This window comes from Cyprinus carpio, chromosome A22 (assembly GCF_018340385.1).
Source record: "Cyprinus carpio isolate SPL01 chromosome A22, ASM1834038v1, whole genome shotgun sequence".
NCBI lineage: Eukaryota > Metazoa > Chordata > Actinopteri > Cypriniformes > Cyprinidae > Cyprinus > Cyprinus carpio.
The window spans coordinates 5,995,908-6,011,956 of NC_056593.1; the positions used below are offsets into that span (position 1 = coordinate 5,995,908).

Here is a 16,049-nt window from a genome sequence, read left to right on the forward strand (position 1 = left end):
ATAATATTATGATAATAATTATAATGGGTATATTTGGGATTGTACTGTATATAGAAAACAACAATAGTTAATGATTCTTTTTATTGTTGATATTTATTATTGATATTTAAATAATAATAATAATATCAATTTCTAATTATATGACTCATAATAATAGCTTTATTTTGGATTGTATATAGACAGCAACAACAAAAATAACCTGTTGTTTTTTTACTAATAATTATTATTACTATCATTATAATTATTACTAATATTAATAACAACAATTATTTTATTATAACAGGTCCGTGGATGATGCGGTGAACATGGGACTGCACTTCATCCTTCAGGATCTGGACAAACCAGTGTCTTATGTGAGGAACCTGTTTGTGGACTTCAGTTCGGCCTTCAGCACAATCACCCCAGCACTCCTCCAGACCAAACTAACCAAGATCTCTGTTCCTAGCTCTATCTGTCTTTGGATCAACAGTTTTCTGACAGATAGGCAACAGCTAGTGAGAATTGGTAAATTCACATCAAACAGCCGCATCATCAGCACTGGTGCTCCACAGGGATGTGTCCTGTCCCCACTGCTGTTCTCCCTCAACACCGGCAAGAAAGTTTGGCATCGGGCCAAAAAATATTATTTGCCACTAGGATGGCATGCCAGAATATAGTCAAAGGATAATTTAAGAAATTAATTGATGAAAAATGCAACTAGAATTGCCTGTGACAGACTGTTACAGTGTCTTTTGTAACTGGTAGTGAGCTGTCTGTGTTAAATCCTGTAGTAAGACTTTAGTCATTAACTAAAAGCCACATTTGTGTGGTGTCCGAAAGAGTATGTGAGTGGAGTGGAGCGTCAACAATTTCTCCTCGGCGCTCTGAACATTTAATAATCACTCCGCTCCAGCTCCGCTCCGGTTTCAATATTTCCTGTTTCCGCTCCACTCCTCACTCACTGATATCAGAAACACCGCTCTGCGTCTGAAGTATTTCAGTATGTTTGAAATACCACAGTTCTGTTCATAACGTGTGTGGCTTATTGGAACACTCCTGTGCAAACTTTTTTCCTACCACATGATAAGCTGATAACATGGTTGTCAGCATTAAAAGGTATAATTGTTGCTTTTTGCGGTGCAAATTTTTGTTTGTGATGAAAATAACGATGTTTTCGTCAGTTATTTTACCTACGGATCGATGCATTTCTTACAGATTTCTGCTCATTCGAAATCGGATAGCCTACAGATGAAGTAGCACTGTAAGATTACATTTGTAATGCATTATTGAGAGAGAGAGATTGCGTGTGAATAAAGGTTATGGTACTTGTTTAAATCATGCTTTCAGATAAAATATTCAGTAGCCCATCTAGAAGGAACAAATTGCTTGAGAACTATAACTTCCTGCTCATGTCCCTTGCCCTCATCATAGCCTTCACATTCTTTCTGATTTGAGTGATCCTTTTCTGTCAAGCTAGCTAAATATTTTTAACATGTGAATTCTTGCTAAATATGCAGTTATATTATGGGCTGTTGGCATGAATTGTACTCGTGATGGAGTGGTGGTGAAGCCACGATGATCTGACTTTTAAAAAAATCCGCTCCAATCCAAATCACACCGCTCCACTCCTTGCTCCGCTCCACTCAAATACTTTGATTGTGAGTAACTGTTGCTGTCATGACAGATCTATTTAATGAAACAGCTGCTTTCATTGTTTTGTGGCTGCGGGCGTGGGCCAGATATTGTTGCAGGCGGGCCAGTTTTGGCCTGCGGGTCGCCTGTTGCTGACCACTGCTCTACACCAACAACTGCACCTCTACTGACCCTTCTGTCAAGCTCATGAAGTTTGCAGACAACACTACAGTCATCGGTATCATCCAGGACGTTGATGAGTATGCATATAGAAGCAAGGTTGAGCAGCTGGCTGTCTGGTGCAGTTATAACAATCTGGAGCTCAACACGCTCAAAACAGCGGAGATGATAGTGGACTTCAGGAGAAACCCCTCACACTCCCCCCATTCACCATCATGAACAGCACTGTGGCTGCAGTGGAGTCATTCAGATTTTTGAAAACCACCATCTCAAAGGACCTGAAGTGGGACATTCACATCATAGACTGGCTCCATTTGTTAAAAAGGCCTCGCCAGCTGAGAAAGTTCAACCTGCCACAGGAGCTGCTCACACAGTTCTGCTCAGGCGTGATCGAGTCCTGTGCACTTCAATAACTGTCTGGTTTGGCTCAGCTACAAAATCAGACATCAGAAGACTATAGTACGGTCCAAACTGCTGAAAGAATTATTTGGTGCTCCCCTGCCCACCCTCCAAGAACTATATATATCCAGAGTGAGGAAAAGGGCTAATACTATACTACTAATAAAATATACTATACTATGCTAATAATACTACTAATAATAATCTATTTGTAACCCAAGTACAAGTTTTAAAAAAGTCAAGAAAGTGAAGATGATTGGAAAGAGATGCTGAAAGCAAAACAGGTGTCTATTTTAAGCAGAAAGCCAGATACTATTCCAGTTCTGTATAGCAGCCCCACCTGCTGCCCAAGCAGTGACACCAAACATAACATATAAACATCATAGCCCCTTTAAATATCATCATTTAAATACTTCAATACTTTTTAGAAAGCTTAAAATGCTTTGAATAACAAACAGGAAGCTCCATCCCGAGTTTCCTCAATACCAGCTCTTACAGTTCAGTGTTTGTTGTGTTTTTCACAGCTCTGTAAATGTCCCTTTGAGATTCATAATGGCCCTCTTGCACAGAGAACCTCCGCCGTAGCTCCACGAGGAAGTGCTCGTCTCGCTCGTAACGAATCTGACAGGACAACAACACCACCGTGTTCTCCGAGCTCAGGTGTTTAAGAGTCTGCAGGAGGGCGGGAAACGTCTCCTCCAGGTAAAAAATTTCGGCTCCCAGGATCAAATCATAGCTGTCTGTGGGATACAGATGTAGATTCTCACCCCAGGTAAGTTCAGATACCCGTACCGCCCCCTGCTGGCTGGGAGGAATGTTTTCATGCACATTGGAGGCCAGAAATTCCAATGCAGGCTCTCGGTCTGTAATTGTCAAACTGGCTCCTGCAAGAATGAAGTATAACTGACTAAAATAATTCAGGAAAAAACTAATTTTTCAGGCAAATTATTAATTCTTACCAAGCAGAGCAGCTATAATGCCCACCAAACCTGTGCCGGCTCCCAGCTCAATACTTCTCTTTCCTTTCAGATCCACCTTTCCCATCTCCAGGAACATGCAGAGCACTACTGCCTAGAAATAAAACAAGGATTGACTATTAATTTATGATGACTGAAAAAAGTACACACTTGTAAGCAAAACCTGCGGGATTCAAACCTACAGCCTTTTTTTCCCCCTAGTCCAGTTTTTAACCCACTAAGTGCAGATGATAAACCTGAACTTACATGAACGTCCCAGACCACAGCAGCGACACCCAATCAGTTCCAGTCCTGGCTGAGTCTGATCCCGTGATTGGCCAGATTAAATTCAGCTGAAGTCTGGTGAAGTTTCGACAGCGCAAGCAGTAGATTCTCATCATAGGGCACCAAAGCCATCTTGAGCTGTTAAAATGCCTGAAAAGACCAAAAACACATAGAGGAATAAAATAAGACTTTGTTAAGTACTTTTCAGTACTTTAATCATAAAAGAAAAGTTAATTATTGAATAAAAATCATATCTGATACTTATGTCATGTTGCATGTAGTAGGCTTATATTACATACCTATTTTTAAGTCCACCAAGTTAATAGTTCCTTATTCTGTAAAGAATTCAGCGTGGTCCAGTCAGCGATAGATGGTATTGCCGACCCAAGACTCGAACCCACAACCTTAGAGTTAGGAATCAAACTCTCTAACCATTAGGCCACAACTTCCCCAATTTAGCACACACGTGTTTTTTTTTTCCTTTGAAGAGTTGTCACACGACACAAAGCCCATATTATTACAGCAACTGTCAAAATTAGTACAATGTAGACAAAATACTGAACACAAAATCAAAATTTTACACTGACTCTAAATAGTGTCATTTCTTCTGAATATTACAGTCAGACAAACAGAAAATGGCAGATTAGAACCAAAAAAAGTCAAAATAGTTCAATATAAAATAAAAAGCATGGAAAAAAAAATATTGATTGACGTGAATGTGCGAAAGCGATTTCAGTTGGGTCCATGATGTAGAAGGTTAAAAAACAAACCTGAATGTAGCAACACATAAACAACATAATCAGCAGAAATAACTGTCAAAGTCACTTCCTTAATTGCATGAGCTCAGTATGTCTATGGGTGAAGGACTGCTTTTCAGCTAATGTGATCCTCACATTTGACTTTTCTGTCAAACAAAGTAGAGGATATATTAAGTATAAGAGGTCTATAATACCAGATGAAGAAGGTCTATAATAGCAGATGAAGAATGTAAACACCATGTGACTGATCATTCTGGACGCAAGCATTTAAATGTAATATGTATGAACAAATGAATAAATTAACAGTTGTTAACAGAAATAATTTAACCCTGGTTTCTATAAAATTTAGTTGTGCCGATATTCTCAGACTGTAACATGTGACTTGTCAGAGTTTGAGGAACAAACATTCAGCCGTTTATAGCAGTGTGAAGACTGAAGGAGAGTTCTCACAGACAGAAAAGACTCAGTATCCGCAGTTTTAAGATATTGAAAGCATCAGTAGATTTTTTTAGTATATTAATGCTACATTTCTGTTGTGGCTTTTCAGATCTGTGAAGTGTTTTTATCTTGTACTGTTGAAAAAATGTTTTACACATTCATTTTCTTCTGTTTGTGGCATCTGATTGGTAAGTTAAACATGTTTTTACGACTTCAGGTTTAGTTCATGGTTGTTTCATCTTGTTGTTTTGGTGTATTTTATACAGATGGAGTGAAGATTGTGTCAGTGACGGAGGGAGATTCGGTAACTCTACACAGTGAAGTTACTGAGGAACTAAGACATTATTTGCGTTATATAGAATGGGAAGGACCTGAAAATACTCACATAGCTAGAGTCTATCAGCGTATTTAGGTGACATATTTTGGTTATTTATATTATGTGTTATGATGAGAGATACTGAGGATTGATGATGATTCTGAATCCCTGACCATCAGGAACATCAGAACCACAGACTCTGGACTTTATCAAATGTACAGTCGATTCTCACGCGAACTATTCAATGTTACTGTCTATGGTGAGTAAGTGAATTTTATGTTCCCTTTAAACATAACAAAACAAAACAACATAAAATCCAGGCCAGGTCCCCTCTCGTCCTTCACATAACAAAACAAAACGCTTCCATGAATAGCCTTTTATGTTCCCTGTCCCTGTCCCTGACATTCTGAGAATAGACATATGATATTCTTTCCTCACCCGAATTGCTCCACAACTTGTAACATTTTTAAATCAACATTTGGAGGTGATAAATTGGCTACTATATTAAGGCAACCCCGAACGCGGTTTTTAAAAACTAATTTAATAATTAACTGGCAGGGTTTTGGGAACCACTGTGTTAATGACTGATTTTATATTTGCAGGCTATATGTTCATATATTAAAAAAAAGATTAATTAACAGCAGTACCATTAAATTATTTATTTACGCCAGATAGCCTACATTTCAGATCATTTGGTTGAGATGACAATATTTATGCATTTCTTTCTTCAAAAGCTTGTGAACTCAAACTAAATGTCTTAAAAAGCTTAATAACAACAATAATAATACTCACCCTCTATTGATATAATTTACTTTTTATTTATTTGTTTGATATTTTCCAGCTCGTCTACCCATTCCTGTCATCACCGGAGACTCTTCGAACTGTTCATCCCCATCATCAGGATCATCACAGCAGAACTGTTCACTGCTGTGTTCAGTGTCGAACGTGAGTCATGTGACTCTCTCCTGGTACAAAGGAAGCAGTTTATTGTCCAGCATCAGTGTGTCTGATCTCAGCATCAGTCTCTCTCTACCTCTGGAGGTGGAATATCAGGATAAAAACACCTACAGCTGTGTGCTCAACAATCCCATCAGCAACCAGACTCAACATCTGGACATCACTCAACTCTGTCACACATGTGCAGGTACCTCAAGACGCTGTTGGTGAGTTTGTCATAATTTTGGTGCGGCTTCTCTATAAAATCTCTTTTTCTGTCCTCAGATTCTGCTCATTGTTGTGGTTTCACTGAAGCTGTGATTCGATTGGTCATCTCTGCTGTGGTGGGCGTGGCTACTGTTGGCATAGTTGTTTATGACATCAGATCTAAAAGAGATAAAAGAAGCTGAGAACATCACAATCAGTCCCCGAATAATGGTCATGAAAAACCTGGAAACAGAGAATTGAACAATTATTGAACAGAAAATGAATTCAATCTTGATTAAAGTTTAATTGAATTTTTTTTTTTCTGTAAAATGTCTCATTAACTTAATAATGATCTTGTGTGGAGTAAAACTTACTTGCAAGTAATAGTGATGTTCAGTTGGTGAGTGAATTTTTCACTCCACTTGTGTGGAGTCAGTCAATCGGTTCACAAAACATTCTTAAAGATTCTTTAACAAACTGATCTGAATCGAAATGATCCTAATCCAGTTAAAACTTAAAATGACTGGTAAAGTCATGGAAATTCATTCAAGATGCTCATGATGAAGTCTTAATGTTATTTATTGTTTTCTTTCATATAAAGAATATTGCATTGCATAAATCTTGGCTACTCTAAAGACACTTGAAATCTAAAGCATGACTAAAGATTCTTCTTTGTGTAACTTGCTTTTCATTCAGTTGGAATGAATGGAGTCAGTTTAAACTGAGCATCAGAAACTGAAGGTTGTTGGTTTGAATCCCAGAAGACTGTTGAAGGGTTTCCTGGAAATCATTTTACATGAATCTGTATCCCTGTGATAATGAAAAGAAAGTAATTCTGGAGTTGTCTTGCACAATATCTGTAAAATTTAACTTAGCACAGTGCCATCTACTGGTTTCTTCTTAAATAACAGGTACAATTAGTTATTGAGTGATTTCTCCAACATTGAACTTTAAAAGACTCTTGTTGGTGTAATCTGTTTGTCATTCAGTCAGGGATGAATGAAGCTAGTTGAGTCGGTTTAGACCAACTGGACCATGATAACTAGCCAAAACTAAAAAAGAAAAATGTTTTTTGTCTGTTTGTTTAGTCACCCTCGCATCAATCGTGTTCACATATTCACACATAGCTAATAAATGACCAGAAAATGTTATTTTGCTGGTATGAAATGTAACCTGTGCCTAGAAATACGTATAGAGATATTTAGCCACAAAAACATGATGCAAGTAGTTCTTAATTAGTATTATACGCAGCTATGATGCTACATTTTACAGATATTATATGGATTACATGGAGTGAAGTAGGTTTAGACTTGATGAATCTCGTAATGATAGAATCATTCAGCTTTATGTGAATTGTGAAGACAGGTGATGTTAGATATTATTATGATGAGAGATTCAGAGACAGACTAAAGAATTGACAATCCAGCTGGATCCCTGACCATCAGGAACATCAGAACCACAGACTCTGGACTTTATCAAATTCTCAGTAGAATGATTCAATGTTACAGTCTATTGTGACTAGTGAGTAGGTGAATTTAATGTGCTCTTTCTTCATAAATCATATAAACTCTCTTATATATGCCAATAAGTTAGAATATTAACTGACAGTATGCCACTGATACTGCTGATAGAGCTTAAATGAATTTATCCTAGAATATTTAGTCAAATTAATCTAGTGGACATTTATTTCACATGATTCTCTCATGGTTTTCAGCTTGTCTTCCCATTCAGGATAAAAACACCTACAGCTGTATTTAGGTTGTTTATAAAATATATTTTTCTACCTTCAGATGGAGTCCAGTGTTTTGGTTTCACTGAGGATGTCAAAAGACAAACATTAGGACATAGACTCAATTTAATAAAATGAACCTTAAAAAAAAACATGCAGAAAAAATTCAGTGTTATTAAGCTTAAAAGGCTTTGCTAAACTATTATTTCTTCCTCTTGGTCTTTTTTTCCAATAATACTGTACAATATTAAAAGTGCATAAAGATTACATTTAAATGTACTTTATTAAAATGTACAGTAAATGTGACTCTGGAGCACAAAACCAGTCTGAAGGCGCTGGGGTATATTTGTAGCAATTGGCAAAAATACATTGTATGGGTCAAAATTATTGATTTTTATTTTATGGCAAAAATCAATAGGATATTAAGTAAAGATCATGTTCCATGAAGATATTTTGGAAATTTCCTACTGTAAATATATTTAAAATTAATTTTTGATTAGTAATATGCATTGCTAAGAGCTTTGTTTGGACAAATTTAAAGGTGATTTTCTCAGTATTTTGATTTTTTTGCACCCATAGATTCCATATTTTCAAATAGTCGTATCTTGGCTAAATATTATCCGATCCTAACAAACCATACATCAATGGAAAGCTTATTTATTCAGCTGATGTATAAATCAGATGATGTATAAATCTCAATTTAGAAAAATTGACCCTTATGACCAGTTTTGTGGTCCAGGGTCACATACAGTATTACATTCATTTTAACTTTTATATGAGTGTCATTAACTTGGAACTCAATTCATCAGTCCTGTTGAATAAATGGACAGAAGTTTCAAATTTGGGTGAAAAATATTACTTTAAGAAAGGTATAGTTGAAAGTTTATTACTCTTTAAAGGGATACTCCACCCCAAAATGAAACTTTTGTCATTAATCACTTACCCCATTGCCGTTCCAAACCCATAAAAGCTTCGTTCGTCTTTGGAACACAATTTAAGATATTTTGGATGAAAACCGGGAGGCCTGTGACTGTCCCATAGACTGCCAAGTAAATAACAGTGTCATGTTCCATAAAAGGTATGAAAGTCATTGTCAGAATATTCCATCTGCCATCAGACGTGCATTTTGGGTTATATGAAGCTACGGGAACACAATTCCTTTGTCAACAGTCTCCTCTTCGTCTCCCCATATAACCATATGCTGCGTATGCTCTTCTGTGTCATCCGCACCACAAGGATGCATGGTTTTCTTTCAAATAAAAGGCTAAATACACATAGAAACAGTGTATCCTTGTGGCACAGATGATACAGTGCCACATATGGTGATATGGAGAGACACAGAGGAGACCGTTGACAAAGGAATTGTTGAATAAAGTTGTTATTTTTGTTTTCTTCACTTACAAAAAGTGTCCCCATCGCTTCATATAACCCAGATTGCACATCTGATGGCAGATGGAGTATTCTGATGATGACTTTCATACCTTTTATGGGCCTTGACATTGTTATTTATTTGGCAGTCTATGGGACAGTCACAAGCCTCCCGGTTTTCATCCAAAATATCTTAAATTGTGTTCCGAAGACGAACTGAGCTTTTACAGGTTTGGAACGACATGGGGGTAAGTGATTAATGACAAAAAATTTCATTTTGGGGTGGAGTATCCCTTTAATCCTCACTGCTCAAAATGTTTGATTAAAATTCAATCAATGTTCAGTCTAAACTTAAAAGATCATGACTGTATAAACACTCTGCTGGGAAAGCTGAAAGAAGAAAAGATGGTGAAAGAGCAACATTAATAGTTCAGTTAGAGTGAAAGGAGAAGAAGTCTTGAAAGTAGTGTTATAATAACCCACACTCGGTTAACACCTATATGGCCCCATATGAAATAAACTGAATCAGGGGCCCAGAAACCTCAGCAATGCCCCAGTATTCAGAATTAAAAGCAGTGGTGCTCAGTTCTGCATTTGCACTACATCCCTCACCTGCATTAATACATTCACAGAAAACTGCTAAAACATTGGTCATCCAAATGCTGAAGAATATGCCTCACACATGTGCTTTTGTCTTAAACCTTTGGCTGTTAGTGGGTAAGTTTTTATGCCTTTTTAAGTACTTATATTTTTAGAGTAATTTTATTATTTTTTTTAACTATCTGAACTTTTCGAAGTGTCAAAATATAGACTCATAATAATATTAATATTAAAAAAACTGCATATTTACAATGTTTTTTAATGTTGTAGTCTAATGATCGAGTTATAATTAAATGAGAAAACAAAAATTAGGAATCAGTTGTGCATATTGGTATCAAGAGCAGCGTTTGTTGAGCACAGCACTGACTAACCTGGGAATCGTTTCTTGAATGTTCTCCAGGTGTGTTCGGTCCTCAGACAGGTGGAACGGAGACGGTATCAGTGATGGAGGGAGATTCAGTCACTCTACACACTCAACATACTGAAATACTGACAGATGATCACATACTGTGGACTTTTAGGCAGTTAGACAGTTTGAACATCTGTGTAGGTCAAATTATTAATCGAGTTGTCTCTTTTCCTGATGGTAATGAGATATTCAGAGACAGACTCCATTTGGACTATAAAACCGCATCTCTGACCATCAAAAACATCACAACTGCACATGATGGATTTTATGAAGTAAACATCGGCCGTGCCAATAAAGTTTTCAACAAGATTTTTATTGTTAATGTTTACGGTGAGCACTTCAGCTTTATTTGCCCTCCTCTCCAGAACAACACAGTCAGCCTTGAAAATTTTCATATGGCAAAATTAAAATTTAAAGGCTAACATTTGAATGATGATAAAAACTGTCATCAGTTCTCAAATTTATTTAGGCCTACAGAAAAAAAAAAAGTTAAAAAAAAAAGAAAAAAAAAGTAACATATCGATTATGCACATTTCTTTTGGTTTTGGTTTAAAACAATCTGTATTCCTGTTGACAACTAAATGTCAATCTGTCTATCCTTTTGCCTACAAAAAAAAAATATTTATCACATACACCTACATCGTACATCAAAGAGACCTCTATTAGACGTCTGCATGTACATCTGCAAGACGTATTTTCTAGAGTGTTTGCTCATCTGTAATACGTCTATAGGAAGTTTACTATCAGATGTTGAACAGACGTTTAGAAGATGCCTTTAAGATGTTTATGATTTAGAATTTATGTAAAACTGACATCATTGAGACGTCTATCAGATGTTTGTACACAGCAGATGCATTCTAGATGAATCTTTAACAGACATATTGAAGACGTACGTGTGCTATCTGGGACTGTACAGTCAGTGTATTTCAGTTTTTTTATTAAAAAAACACTTAAATAAACCTACGACGTTAATTATGTTGAAAGTGCAATTTTACAGCACAAATGTGATAAATGTGAGTGATGTGACTCGCTCCTGGTACAAAGGAAACAGTTTTCTTCTGTTTCTTTCCTCAGAACACGTCCACTGTTGCGATTTCACTGAAGCCGTGATTTGATTGGTCATCTCTGTTGTGGTGGGCGTGGCTACTGTTGCCATAGTGGTTTATGATATTAGATCAAGAAGAACTGAACAGAAGCTAAAAGGAAACATAATAATATAGACTCAATTTAATCTTCCATTCTTTTCTTTATTTTCTGAAAGCCTAAAAAGCACGCAGAAAACATTTCTGTGTAATAATGCTTATAAATTTTGCTAAACTATTATTTCTTCTTCTAAACTAATGTGCATAAGTTCTGCATTCTGTCTTTTTCCTAATAAAGTTGTGCTGTATAAAAGTCTGCTATTGTTTATTTGGTCTAATTCTGCCCTGTTTAACTATAGACTGACCAACTTAAATTTTTTAAAATCATTTACGATATTTAATTATAATAATAATAATAATTCTTATTATTATAATAAATGTTTTAAAAATCATAGTTAGACCCAATATTAACAAACCAAAAACCGATTAAGTTTAAAAAGTCTGGATATCGTTTACGATATTTAATTATAATGTCTGGATATCGGTTGAAAAAAACCTTATATCTAGCTTTGACTATAATGAAGCTTGGGAATTTGATGTTCATGTCATTTTACATTCCACAGAAATGTGAATACTGTAAAATGGAAACTGTGGCTAACACACACAAACACAAAGAAACGAGAAGTGAAGATTTGTGAGAAAAAAGTGTCAAACCTTTTGAACTTATTGACATGAGAATCTTCATTAGAGATGTTCATTTCTGCTCCTGCCTTTCTGTGGAGTTTAATCACAACAAAAAGATAATTTAAAAAATAAATATGTTTTTTACAGAAAAATGGCCAAAACAATGATGACTCAACTGTTGATGAATATGGTTGACATGGTTGTTTTGTTCTTACAGATGTTGGTAAGATGCTTAAGCAAGCATCAAAGATGCTATTACTGTAGTTCTTAGAATAAATGCACCAAAAATAAAAATGGCAAGCTAGCCTATAATATACATAACTACAGCTGTTTCATTTAGCTGTCACATTACCCTTAGGCATATGCCATGTTGACTATTACTTTTAAACCCATTTATAGGATACATATGTCTAATCGTGTCAAATTTAATATATATTTTTGTACTTCATAGGACTGATTAACATATATATTTTTCTAAATTAACTGCGAGTTAATTTTGGAGTTCAAAATTGCATCAGTATCTTTCAGATTTATTACCTTATAGCAATGGAAAGACCTCATAAACTTCCACCTGCCCACTAGAGGGCAGTAAGCACTTAAAGGCTTCTGGCGATGAGTGGTGATGGATTTTGGACAGGGTTCAGCAACCTGCATACCAAAAGGTAACCATTGAGGGATTAAGATTAATACTAGTATAGTTGTTTATTTTAAAAGTATTTATATTCTTTACACCTGGTATGGCAAATACCTTTAGCGGTATAATCATCTGTCTGTTTTATTCAGTTATGAGATATACTGTATAGGATATATGTAGTTTTATGTAGTAGGCAAAAGGCCTAGTGATAACATGTTTGCAAAAAGAGGCAATGGTTTAATTTGCAACCACACGTTTATTGATTTGGCACAGGTGTGTCAGTGCTGTTGTGGTTGGGCGGTTTGGAGGTAAAGGAGGACTGCAAGTGGATGGATTTACAGGCCAAACGTCACTCCATCAGGCGTTTGAAGGACTGAACTGTGGGGCAGACGGCACCCCAGTCCACGGGCTTACGGTACTCCCCCTTCTCCAGTAGGTACTGGCGCCCCCTGTAGTTTGGGTGTTCGTAGAAGATCCAGATCCCATCAAGCACCTTACAGGAGTGGACCTCGCGTGTCCGAAAGCGATCCACCACGGATGGACAATCCTCAGTGGACTCGTACACCTGGCCCGTGAAATCTCCCTTGTCATAGAGTTGGATCTTGTACTCAGAACCACTTACCTGGAGAGGAAGGAACACCTATTGAACATCAAATACACACAACATAATATTTTGTATCCATGTGGGTGACTTACAAAGTGGATCATCTTGCAGGAGCAGAGGCGGTCATTCAGACCCATCCAGCGTTGGTAATCTGGATACTCGCCTCGAGTCAGAACATACTGGTAGCCCATGAAGTTGGGCCTCTCGTAGATCACCCAAGCCCCGCTCTCCACACGGATGGAGTTACACCGGTTCAGGAAGGCATGGAAGTCCGAACAGTCGCTGTCGCACTCATACCGACGGCCCTGGAAGTTCTTGTCCTCGTAGAAAATGATCTGCACAAAGGTGATGGTGTAATTTTATTTCACCCTAAGATATCATTTTAATAAACTACCTCTGGTTACATTACAGTTCTATTAAATATTATTATTTAAAAAATATTAAATATTACATCTAAATTTCGTTTATATTAAATATTATTATTTAAAAAATATTAAATATTAATATATATAATATATATATATTCTATATATAATATATTTACAATTATAATTTGTAACAACTTAATTATGAATGTATATAATTATATTTTTTGTACATAAATTAAAATGCAAAAAATCTAATAAATAAAAATAAATGTATATTGTATTTAAATGTATAGAAATTAAATATAAAATACAAATAAAAATAATTACAATGCTGAAATAAACATACAATATATAAATACAATATATAAACTTGATTATAATTTTATATATTCCCCAATCTATATATAAATAAATGTGTAATTAAAATATATGTGTGTATATATCAAGTGTAGCATTAGTTCTGGCAGGTCACGTCAGTCAAGCTTGCATCAGCTGTGTCTCAGCTGATCCACGTCTACCTATAGGAATATGACGCCTTTCACTGATTCCTTATATAAGGTCCATTCAGTATTATTAAGCAGCCTATCACTTTGCTCAGTAGTAAATTACCCTTCTCCATCCCCAGCTCCTCCTTTCGTCCATATATACATTTAACTTAATTGCAATTTAATAAAAAAAATAAAATGTAAAATAAACACAATCTTTTATGTCCAACCATTTCAAAATGGCTCTGTTGACTATCACTAATCAGTTACAAATGGCAGCTAATAAATGATCAATAATTGGAGCAGAGTGTCCTGATCACCTTCGTACTCACCCGGCCCATTCTGCAGAGGTTCGCCTGGCAGCGGCGCCTGTGGAAGGGGTAGAGTTGTGGAGCTGTGCTGGTTCAGGTCTGTCCCACTCCGGCTCTTTTATACCCAGACATCTCTCTGTAAAGAGGACATTCGCTTTGTCATGAAAACCAGATCCAAAAATTGAGTCAGTGCTTTCTAGAAAAAGACAGGTGGATTATGGGATATAGAGACAACACCGTGTGCATGGGCCTGTTTGGATGTGTGTTTATTCAGCTGTGTTGGTAGGTACACACACACCTCCACACGCACTTGTATTAAAAATTATTGGTCAATAGAAGTGGATAACCCACATCCTGTATGCAAAGCATTGAAACTCCAGGCTACACAATAGCCTGTAGTATGAACACACAAACGTGTGCATACACTTGCAAATGTGCAAACACACACACTCAGATACACAAAAAAATGGCATTCCTGGCTGCAAGCAAAAATCTCTGCCAAATATCAGGGATCAGATGAGCTTATACGGCTTCAGTGCGACCTACTTCCACACAAAAACACACAAAAAGAACATTTTTCTTAATTATTTGCTTAATATACTTATGTAATAGCAACATATTCTTTACGACTAACAAAAATGCTTACTACAGCTAGCAAATTTAGTAAATGCTTTTAGAGATTTGTGTAGTAAATATAAATATAAAATTTGAACATAAAACCTTTAATAGATAGCTAGAAGTGTCCACAGGAAACAAAAACAGCACTCGGATGAACAAGAAACTGGTAAGAGTTTTAAAACAGAGACAAACATGTTAAGATTCTAAGTGTGTGACACTTTGCTATCCCTTACGAAAAAGAAGTTTATTCAAGTGTGCTATTAGTATATTTCTTTTAAACTAAAAATAGGAAAGTATGCTTTTAGTTTACTTTTTATACTTCTCAGAAATGGGCTTTATGCCACATGATTTAAGTATACTTGACTTATACTTACAAAAAGTCTAAATATACTTGAACTTTACTTAAGTATACTTAATAAAATAAACTTGAAGTATACTACTTTTTGGTAAGGGATACCCTAATGCTAATGGATCTGAGGAAAAATACATAATAGCACAGAGCTAATGGCTTCTCATTTCAAATGTAAGTGCTTTTTTTATTTGTTATTGGTACAAAACCAACAATACCAAGTACAATGCCAACATGGTGGATGCTAATTGACGTCTGCATACCTAACTTTCTTCGTCAAATTTTGTACATGGCCAAAGTATGCTTCATAAAAAAAAAAAAAGTTAATGTATGCAAGGTCATAAATGACCACTAGGAAGCAGCGTTCATCTTTTCTTCATAACAACACTTTAGCATAGAAATGCTGGCAATTAGCCACAATAACGTAGCATTTCTCATTTTCTTCAGAAAATGCTAAAATATAATATTTAAATATTAATTGTGTACAAAAACATGGAGATCCATTTGCAGGTGAGGAAAGAATGTCTTTGTAAAATTAAGGAGAAAATGTGTGGATCTGCTTTTTTACAGCTGTGTTTCTAAGTAACTTAGCTAAGCGGTTCAGAATGGGCTTGTGATTCATATTAACTTACAGTACGATCTTCCTGTAACATTAATACATGCACATTTAAAAACTGCTATGTTAAGCTTTGGCCTTGCATTTCTCAACATTTTTCTCCTGT

The 16,049-nt window shown here is 36.0% G+C and overlaps 2 protein-coding genes and 1 pseudogene across 3 annotated transcripts; 1 reads left to right on the top strand and 2 right to left on the bottom strand.

The window, feature by feature from the left end:
• Positions 1-2,576: 2,576 nt before the first annotated feature.
• On the bottom strand, positions 2,577-3,979 carry LOC109079485 (annotated as a pseudogene).
• Positions 3,980-5,081: 1,102 nt separating this feature from the next.
• On the top strand, positions 5,082-6,738 carry LOC109079489 (natural killer cell receptor 2B4-like; the record flags this gene model as incomplete). Its single annotated transcript, XM_042712298.1, has 3 exons — positions 5,082-5,202; positions 5,785-6,087; positions 6,165-6,738. Coding segments are annotated over 3 exons (549 nt in total), but the record flags the coding sequence as incomplete, so codon positions are not given.
• A 6,090-nt stretch (positions 6,739-12,828) lies between these two features.
• On the bottom strand, positions 12,829-14,532 carry LOC109079486 (gamma-crystallin S-like). 2 transcript variants are annotated; one of them, XM_019094641.2, is made up of 3 exons: positions 14,382-14,532; positions 13,289-13,531; positions 12,829-13,214 (listed from the first exon to the last, which is right to left on the bottom strand). In XM_019094641.2, exons 1-3 carry the CDS (start codon positions 14,388-14,390, stop codon positions 12,942-12,944), a joined length of 525 nt encoding a protein of 174 aa, XP_018950186.1. In that variant the 5' UTR covers positions 14,391-14,532; the 3' UTR covers positions 12,829-12,941. The 2 variants fall into 2 exon arrangements, with proteins under 2 accessions (XP_018950186.1, XP_042568344.1); XM_042712410.1 differs by having other exon boundaries at positions 14,370-14,464.
• Between the last annotated feature and the right edge of the window lie 1,517 nt (positions 14,533-16,049).